The sequence below is a fragment of the Ptychodera flava genome, chromosome 19, assembly GCF_041260155.1.
Source record: "Ptychodera flava strain L36383 chromosome 19, AS_Pfla_20210202, whole genome shotgun sequence".
Lineage (NCBI taxonomy): Eukaryota > Metazoa > Hemichordata > Enteropneusta > Ptychoderidae > Ptychodera > Ptychodera flava.
In genome coordinates, this window is record NC_091946.1 from 1,663,193 (window position 1) to 1,674,153 (window position 10,961).

The following is a 10,961-nucleotide window of genomic DNA, read 5'->3' on the forward strand; positions in this document are numbered from 1 at the left end:
TGGGTTAGAATGAACTCTGATTAACCACCTAATTAACCACTATTCTGAAAGTCTTCAGTATGTCAGTAACATATACTGTATCAGATGGCAAGATACATCAGCCACCTTTGGCATTCAGCACAAAGCTAACAATAAATACTTAGTTACAATTTAGCCAATGATTTGTCTCCTGTGAGAACATTTTGTTTCCGCCATCATGAATTTCATATGATAACCATCGTGACACTTATAGGCCAGTCATGTCAGACATGGTTCAAAAGTGTATCGCCTGTGAAGTTCCGAAAAGGCTGAGATCAATTCTGCTATATCTGACACATTTATGGTGAAGTCTCCGCATGAAGGTCCAAGTGTTCATTGCCTGGGGCCATACAGGTAGACACAGTCTGTCATTTAGTGTTCAGTGCCTGGGGTCATGCAGGTAGACACATTCTGTCATTTTGCATAGCCATTAAACTCATTGAAATCTTCCTCAATAGAGACAGTGACACTCAATAGAGACTGTGACACAAATTATAAAATCAGTCACCCCCCACTCCATTTGAAAAACCACATATTTTGTTTTATTGTCACGATTAAATTAATACCTGGTTCAGTAATACAAGCTGTAAGTTTTCACTTACCCATTCTCTCAAATATTCTCTGTACTTTGGCATATTTTGTTCATGATTGTTTTGCTAATTAACATGATAATTGACCCTAATTAGAGAAAGTGTTTCTATTCACTCTAAACAGACAATAAAATTCCTGTATTTGAAAGGACAGTCCAAAAAGGGTCAGTTTTCTTATTGCCAGTTTAAGTCAAACACAATGGACCAGACAATTTCATCACTGGTGTTTCCATCCCAATCATGATGTAAATAGTCTGAAACCACCAAGGATAAATCTGAATGTAATTGTAATTCATTACTTCATTAAATTCTACAGAGTAATTTCTGGGAACTAAAAACGTAACACACATTTCTAAATTGAAAGTGTGCCCTGTTTATGCGACCTTATTTTATGTAGTAGTATGTATGGTTGTGAAAAAGCAGCAAAAAACTATGGCTTGCTTGCAATGCTTATTCAGTTACTTGCGATGTTCAAAGAGTTTCAAGTTCCCCACTGTGCAGAGCAAAACCAACTTGACCGATAAACGCAGAGCATATCAATAACTAGCGAATATGGGCATCAAGACAAAGCTCGGACCGCATACATAACACAGTTGATCTTAGCAATCAAAGTATTTTATCATGGAACACCTGAGTAAACCACGGTGATTAATTGATTGTAAACTGGACGAAGTTGAACTGTAGGGCCAGGGGTCACCCAGGCCTCGCCAGGTGTATTCTAAGTTCCTGCTGCTTTCACCTTTGAACAAGCATATTACGATTCTTACTCAATTCACAATATGTATAATTATGTTAGGGATTATCATATCTCGTTTTCATCAGATCCACCGATGTTCGATGTGCATGTGGCACTCACCGTGACTAGTATATGACTGAACAAAATGTCAGCATAACTTGTGTATCTGGAGAGTCTAGTGGGACAAAATAACATTCACACTGAAAATATTCGACATCCATGATCGCTACAAGATGTGAAGGATAATTCTTCTTTCTTGGTCGTCACCTGACTGAAGTTTTATCGAAGTTCGTCTTTTGAACGTGTCTGGACTATGTTGTGACTTACAAGACAATGGGTGTCGCGGCAATCAAATCAAATGTGCTGGCCTGTAATTGTTTAGCGGGTCAACTTAAACATTATTGGGTAAGTCTGCTGTAGCGGCTCATTGGTATCTTAATCTTCCTGTCTTTTAACACCATTGAATCGGCAGATGTAACGATCTACTCTACACAAACTATTGCATCGTGATATAAAATCTGTGTACTGAAATCTGGGGAGGTACGGCTATTGGCGAACGCAGATTTCCATGACACTTTGTACAATAAAATTTCCCGTACGACTCTGCTTCACAAAAACCGACTTGACTTACCAGATATGGCTTCTTTTGGGCAGTCCTTTGGATTTTTCCCTATCGCACTATAAGCAACTATAACATCTACACATGCCATCTTCTTAGATCCAGCAAAAGTGTCGTCGACAAGGCTTGTTAAAAACGCCAAAAGTCCCAAAGTCCACAAATACGTGCTTGTGCTCGCCATTGCTGATAGGCGAAGTCCGCTATACACTAGAACACATACAATAATACACAACACAGCTTCTTCGAAGTGGCCACGATCGGGTGCAACCACTCAACAGATCCTAATGATCGACTTCTACCGTGAAAAGGTTAGCTACACGATTGGCCGGTTAACAATCCTTCGGCTGATGACGAAATGGTAGCCTCTTGTTCCTGAAAAACATGGGAAACGTTCGAAAATTTCCACCAAAACCGGTTCAAACAGTGCTACATCGATACAGCGGTAAGGCTTTGATCGCGTTCCCAACACTGTAATGCTAATCTCATTATACCTTCAAGCAAATGATAATTGGCTCTTCCAGTGATCTAGCAACTCCCCGTTAAAAATCTGGTGGCATATTTTCATATCGTAAACTTAAAGACAAAAAACGTAAACCTTTCATAATTACTGAAGGAAAGAACAAGATAACTTTTTTATATAAATGGTGAAATTGAACCGTGGAAAATGGATGAAGAATGTGGAAAATAATCACAGAGTAATTCATACATAGAACAGCCCGGTAAATAGCTCGCTTGTGGGCCTTTGAGACAATGCTTTCTATTGGACAATGCGTCGACACTTAGTTTATTTCGTCAATAATTGGCCAATCGTAAAGCGCGGTAATGCATCTTCCCATACTGATATCTTGCAAACCCCCTCCCTTTACAGTTGTTTCGATGTGCTCCTCACACTTCCGTTGGATATTTTAATTTATTAGCGTGACCTCATACACGAAGTTGCCTGTCCGCGGAGCACCATGGACCCCCTTGATGGCACCACAAATCACGAATTATCAAGAGTTTGCATCGGCTAAGACACGAATGCTTTCGCCACTACACCGTCTTGACCTCATTGTTGTTCACGGGTGTTCATCAGGTTCACACTAAGGTTTTTTTCCGCCTGTCCACGGTCCATAGAGGAACCGTGGCCTGCGCGGCGCCTGTCGTACCGCCATCCGGGATGTGCATGTACAGTGTATCACAAAAACATTCCAATCACAGGAATCATCATTACACAGGGACTTCACAGTATTTTTGTGTCAAGAATTTTTGCTCAGGATACACACTGAAGAAGAAGTTATTCACCGCGTCGAGTTCTTCCATTTTTCTCGAGCGTTCTCTTATTATTTATTTATTTTAGCCGTGTACACACACGTGACATTGGCATACCAGATATGAACTGTAAATGCTCACGTGTTTCATTATATATTGCAGTTACACTGATGTATGTGTAAATTTGAACCTTTGCCACATGTTTTCAACTTCATTGAAAGTATTATGATCAACATAATGAACATAATTCACCACAGATAAACTCTATAGGTCATTAAGTATTGAAATATGTAATTAGCTGAAAAAAATATGAATTTCTTTGACTGCTGTCATTGTATCACCACTTTATATAGCAAGTGTAATTGCCTTTGGTCAAGTCCTTCACACTATATATTCCAAACTTTGAAAGCTCATTAGATATCCAAACTATAAATTAGCTGACATGAAAACTTAAATACGAAATGACTTCCAATATTGATATAACCTGGTATAATGATCAATGTACATAGCATGTTATGCCAATTTTGATCAAATTAATCCAAGTATATATCCCTAATTAGGAAAGTTCATTAATTACACAAATTAGGAATTGGCTGAAGCAAAAATGCTTAATGCCTTTCAATAAAGTAAGCCTACATAATAGTATCTTTAATGTACATAGCAAGTTTCATCAATTTTGGTCAAGTAAATTCAAATATATATCTTTAATTTCAAAAATTCATTAAATATGCAAATTAGGAGCTGCATGAAGTAAAAATGCTTAATGACTTTCAATAATCTCGTATCATAGTATCTTTAACGTACATAGCAAGTTTCGTCAACTTTGGTCTTGTCAATACAGATAAATATCCCTGATTATGAAAGTTCATTAAATATGCAAATAAGAAATTGGCTGAACTTCAAATGCTTAATGACTTTCAATAATGTTCTATTATAATATCTTTAATGTACATAGCCAGTTTCATCAACTTTGGTCTCGTCAATTCAGATAAATACCCCTTATTAGGAAAGTTCATAAAATATGCAAATTAGGAATTGGCTGATGTAAAAATGCTTAATGACATTTAATCATATTCTATCATTGTATCTTTAATGTATAAAGCAAGTTTCATCAATTTTGGTCATGTAACTTCAAATATATAGCCTTAATTTCAAAAGGTCATTAAATATGCAAATTAGGATTTGGATGAAGTAAAATGCTCAATGACTTTCAATAACGTTAAATCATAGTATCTTCAATATGCATACCAAGTTTTGTCAATTTTGATCGAGTAAATCCAGATATATACTCCTAATTAGGAAATTTCATTAAACATGCAAATTAGTAATTATCTTTCAGGTCACCCCTTAATATCTTTCAAAGCTGATATATCTTGGTGTGATCAACATTTGTAGCGAATCTCATCAAATTGTGTGCAGTCGTTGTCAATATATATCAGTTTTTTCTAAAATCATTAATTATGCAAATGAGCAAAAAGTAAGCAAGCCACACCAACCAAAAACTAATCAGTTCTTGCCATTTGCAAACTCAAATCTATGTACCAGATTTGATTCTGATCTGATGAGCCGTTTTTGAGATATTGTGTACACAGACACACAGACACACAGACAGACATCGCTGCGACATATGCCCACGTGTGTCAACACGTGAGCAAACCAGATATGAACTGTAAATGCTCACGTGTTTCATTATATATTGAAGTTCTGTGTAAATTTGAACCTTTGCCACATGTTTGCAACTTCAATGAAAGTATTATGATCAACATAATGAACGATATTCACCAAAGATTAACTTTATAGGTCATTAAGTATTCAAATACGCAATTAGCTGAAATAGAAATAGTTAATTTCTTTGACTGCTGTCATTGTATCACCACTTTATATAGCAAGTGTTATTGCATGCCTTTGGTCAAGTCCTTCAAACTATATATTCCAAACTTTGAAAGCTCATTAGATATGCAAACTATAAATTAGTTGACATGAAAACTTAAGTGCGAAATGACTATCATATTGGTATAACCTGGTATAATGATCAATGTACATAGCATGTTATGCAAACTTTGATCAAATAAATCAAAGTATATATCCCTAATTAGGAAAGTTCATTAAATACACAAATTAGGAATTGGCTGAAGCAAAAATGCGTAATGCCTTTCAATAATGTTAGCCTACATAATAGTATCTTTAATGTACATAGCAAGTTTTATCAATTTTGGTCATGTAAATTCAAATATATATCCCTAATTTCAAAAATTCATTAAATATGCAAATTAGGAGCTGGATGAAGTAAAAATGCTTAATGACTTTCAGTAACGTCGTATCATAGTATCTTTATGTACATAGCAAGTTTCGTCAACTTTGGTCTAGTCAATACAGATAAATATCCCTGATTATGAAAGTTCATTAAATATGCAAATAAGGAATTGGCTGAACTTCAAATGCTTAATGACTTTCAATAATTACTACTATATAGTAAAAAGAATTCAGGTTGACCTATTTACGCCCGGATCATTTTTTCACCCCGTTCTCCAAGCACAGATCGTAAAGAGACCCTGTTTTGTGGCCACACGTTCTCTTCTCATCCAAGAACACGGTGGTACAGTAATATGTTGATAAAAATTCATAATTTTGATAAAAAATGCGATTTTTCAAAATCTCTCGCAAAATCCCGTGTACTCTCGCTTACCCTAACGATTGACGGTGCCCCCGCGCGAGAAATTATAATAAAGGCAAATATAAGCAAACACAATCGCATTTAATGAGGTACATTTTGGTAACTTTCTTGCGGATTATTCTGACATTCACCTGATTTAATTTGTTTGCTTAAATTATCTCCGTGTTTTCGATTAATAATTATAATATTCCGTCTCCGGTGGGGGGCTCGCGACCGACTTTTGTTTGTAAGTGCGCCCGACCGCTATACGTGACCCCCGTCGCTTACCCTATGTTCTAACGGAACAAATTCAGCACAAACGAAAACCGCTAATTTCAAGTATCTCTACGCGTATAATGTCCCGAAATATGTTAATTTACTCCAGCCATACCTTCATTTACTCGTCCCGTCTTTAAAATTGTGAATGGGTTTGATTTAATGTGAATTAGCGACATCAAACGAAACACTCCGGACAAGCCGCGGATTAGCACCCCCGACCATGTTTTGCCTGTGCAGACAAACATGAGCCTGTGACCGAAACGGTATACCTTCGTAAAAGAGGCGTAGATTTAAACCAATAGATAGGAATATTATAGGAGCCATGGAGCTTTTAAAAATTATAACATTCAAACAACATGAACTATTCAAAACTTCCAATTTTTAAAAGATATTTCGATTTCGCGCGCGTCGCCCAGTCGGTCGCCCAGACGTACGATGAGGTCAACGAACTCCTGTGTATGTTACAAGCCGATGAAAGGCGCGCCGTATCTCCTGCCTGGCCTGGGAAAACGTATATATGTGCTTATCACATGAACTGGCCCGAATTTCCACCTTTGTGACGTAGAACAGGACGGATAAGAAATCCGAATTACCCCTGTTGTACGTCATCAACCGGAACTTTTTTCTTTCATGGTACCGTTCATACATGATATGCAGGCGTCGCGACACGAACAGATTTGTTGTGATCGATGCCGTGCTAGCTCGCACGTTATTTTTACAAAAAGGTGACCCGATAAATCAAGACATGGAAACATAGAAGGCATATTTGTCCAACGAAATTTCAAGTCGCTAAAACAATAGCTTTTCCCGAGATACCGCACTGACGATCGTTATTTTAATCGCTCAGTAACGTCTCGGCTCCAGTCGAGTCGCGTGGACGTCGTACCTGGCGATCCCGGTTGGCGATAAAACCCGAAACCTACACCTCAAACTGAATAAATGAGTATAGTATAATCTTCGGGAAAGCGACATAGGAGGCACAAGCCTAAAGTCATTCGACTAACAACGATCAATTTCTTTAATGACACAAAAACTCCGTAAAGTCTCGCTCGGAATCAAACTTGCAGCGCGGCATAGTATGCTGTAGCGAAGACATAAGCTGTCGATCTGTGTGCAGCGCTGTGTGGAGCTGTGGAATCCCATGTACTTCGAAAGTTGACTCAGACAACACTCAAAACAGAGTTTCCGTCAACAAAATTAGGATGTATCCATGGACGAGATATGTGTCAATGCAAACATCAAAGTTCGTAAGACGAAAACATTGATGACCGAGATCGGGATTGACGAGTTGACACCGGCAGAGACCGGTGACGGCAACGTTGTGGGCACAGACATGCAATGAGTGTGTCATCGAACGGAATCTTTCGCGCTCGCAAAGGTCGTAAACTTGTGTGATATTTTGAAAGCCACGGTATCTCTGGGAATGAGAATTACTGTTTCGATCGTGTCGTCTCATTTACTTCATAAATATAACTGTAAATATTCTAAGCAACTCTGAATACTATGGTTATCCGTCGCTAGCACGGTGAAAGCTATGTCCGCCGCTGGCCAACTTGTTTTGGCATCGATACAGCGCGAGACAATGATTGACACGTTCACGTGACCGAATCCGTACGTCTGGTTGGTGGAAATACCCTGTAATGTAGCAAATTTCAGCTTGATGGGATTTATGAATGAAAGTATCTCCTGGGTGACGGGCCGCTTTACTCTTTAAATGAAAGTAATCCGCGTAAGTAAAACACAAATCGCGACGAAATTCATGCAATTTGTTACGATGATTTTGATCCATCTACGTCAAAAGAAAAATAAGAAGACTGTTCATGTGATAAATATATAATCCCATGGTATTTTTCTCTGTTTGACGTCATCGTATACTCGTGTTTTTCGCGGAGCCGCACAACTTCTCGCCTTCGGCTCGAAGTTGTACGGCTCCGCGAAAAACACTCGTATACGATGACGTCAAACAGAGAAAAATACCATGGGATTATATATAAATATCGCGCAAAGTGAGGAGTTTGTGAAAGGAATTTTTCAATATACCCGTGAAGTCTGATTCAGTTCGATGCGGTGTTAGGCACGTCGACCAAGGTGGTTTTTGCCGGGCCAGCAGGAAGAGTATAAACACATCTCCGATACGTTACCAAGGTGTGTTCAACACATACCACGCATTCCTGGGAGGTCCTCCTTTCCGACCTGTTCGTTTACAAATGAATATTCAAGTTTGTTTTGCCTTCTGTTTGTTTCTGAATACATGAATATAAAGTGTCCACTAGTTTTACGGACCACCTCTGGACACGGCTTTTGAGAGTTTCAGCCCTTTCTTCAGTTATACCTTACTGGCGCGTTCGTTGTTGACTTCGTCAAATTAATCCGGTGATAATCTGGTGACAGCGTCCACAGCTTAGTAATTTACCCTTGCTTACTTTGGCCAATTAGGCACTCAAACTCATCAGATAATAGATACAGCATGTTGATAAAACGTTAACGCAAGATTGTCAAGGGCAGTGCTAAGTTTAAGACCAAAACACCAAAGGTTGGTAGAATATATCTTTATTAGCAATACAACGAAACACCTTTCACCCCTGGGGACGGACATTTAGACAACACCCTGTGATGCGACGTATTCCGTCCCTGGTTTATTCTCAGTGCATGGAGCCTAAGCTTATTATTTACGCGATTGGAAATGTGTGATTTACAAAATATCCGCAAAAAAGTAATGCGAGTATAGTAGTAACTTAAAGAAACTTTACATGGTATGATCTATCAACGCCAACGCCGGTCCCTGGGTAAATATTGTCGAGGCCGGGTGATCGTACTCAAACATCCCCGGGCCCCGGGCTCTCGCTTTGTTCAAAGTTGCGACTTGGCGTCAATGAATGACTTTCCTTCAGGATGTCTATAAAATAAATCCAAACTATCATTGGATGATATTTTAAAAATAAAGCCCTCCCATATCCGTCGGGTTGATTGTCTTCTCTAAAACTTGCGCAATGATTGGTCCTTTCCGAATATTGTCTCAATTTTATACCACATGGGGGGAAGTTCATCAACAACAAGGTCTGTGAGTGGTTCACAAATTGCAACTTTCATCTCACAAAATTGTCAATCAAACAGTGTGGCGTCCCACAACGTTTTGTCTCCGCACTCCAGGGTGAAAAAGAATCACTTTGCGAGCAGACAACGAACATTTTATAATAATAATAATAATAATCTTTATTACCCTTAATCATAATAATATTACAATTCAATGATGAATGTACATCTGAGTTGTGCTGTGATAAAGGGTAAATGGAAACGGAAAATAGCAAATGCTAGTCTAGTCCGTTCCCAAAGCCATTTGATGTTAAAGCAAGGAAACGAAGAAGAAAAAAGAAAACTGAAGTATATCGTAACAAAGTAACTAAGTGAATAAAAGAACAACTACATAAATAAATATATAACTAAATAGATACATTACGAGTAAGTAGAAATGCGTAAAAAAGAAAACGATAAGAGAGAAAAAAAAACGTATATAAAATATATATATATTTAAATATTTTAATGAATTGATCATTTTTCAACATTAAAAGTTATATCGATAATGACAACTTAAACTCACAAAAAATAACATGATGATGAGACAAAGATTGAATGAGGGAAAGTCCTGACACATTTCCATGAAATCCAGGATAACTATTTGTGCTGTTGTTTGTTGATAGTTATAATTTTCAACATGTCTGTATCTTTTCAGGACATAAATACAACACTTTACTCGTTCCTTTAGCAATGACTCATATTTAACATCTGCATAATTTATTCTTCAACACACAAGTCACTTTTCTTTGGCTATGGTATCTCCACTCTCTCTCGAAAGAAATTATGACATCTTCAATATCATGAAAACAGTGTAGCACATAGGGTTGTTTATTTCAAATACTACATGAATATGCAGGCAAACATCAGTAGATGAAATTTTGTTTAATGCTATACATGTATATCATTGATATAGGAAATATACCAGTGTATCCAGAAATACCAAGTGTACAAATATAGCGTGAAATAAATTTGGCATCTACTTGAATTTTTAGGGTTGCCCAGAAATAAATATTAAATAAACATTATTTATTGCTTGGTATGCTTTTCACAAAACTGATGCAGAATGAATGAATGAAAGTCAAGGTGACATTTAGTATGATTACGTGTAGCTGTGAATACCATGTTATAGCTACAGTTTGAAATAAGATAACCAAGGTGAAAATCAGCAAGCCGTAGATCTATTATCAGACCCTATTTGAAACTGTCCCTCAGCTACAACATCATGAATTCACCTGGAGATTCAAGAATCTCACCCACCTAAATCTAACGGTACCCTTCTAAACACAAGTTGCCTGAGCTCCACCAATGACCGAAGAGACACAATGAACACAAGATGCTGGAGAATCATAATTTTATTTATTTGATCATTTCTTCCCGACCTTCCTTATTTTCATTTTCGGACAAATGATACTATAATATGGAAGGGATTGAAAGATATCAATCCCCAACTCTTTCTGTATATAACAAAATAACTAATAACTGAAAAAAACAAGGAGAGGCTTAATCACGTCATGGTCTCCAAACCGATTCTGTAAAATAGTTTACCCTAATTGCCTTTTTGGGAATGTGCAACTTTGTAATCAACTTGCTGTGTGTATTTCAGGCGAGATAAACACTTGCGAGTGTAAAATTGGCGTCATCCTCATACCTACTTCAGCTTCACAGGGCAGGTATGGATTTTGAGTGTGAGATGCTGCGGTGTCATTTTTTTCACTAGACTGACGACGGTCAGATCTGACT

General features: G+C 37.7%; 1 protein-coding gene across 1 annotated transcript in view; it reads right to left on the reverse strand.

Moving 5' to 3' along the window:
* The window catches only part of LOC139118334 (glypican-6-like), an 80,770-nt gene extending 78,130 nt beyond the window's left edge, over window positions 1-2,640 (reverse strand). Inside the window, exon 1 of the mRNA XM_070681595.1 lies at window positions 1,976-2,640. Within this exon, the coding sequence (XP_070537696.1) occupies window positions 1,976-2,144 (169 nt within the window). The 5' untranslated portion in view covers window positions 2,145-2,640. The remainder of the gene's footprint in view (window positions 1-1,975) is intronic.
* Window positions 2,641-10,961: the final 8,321 nt, after the last annotated feature.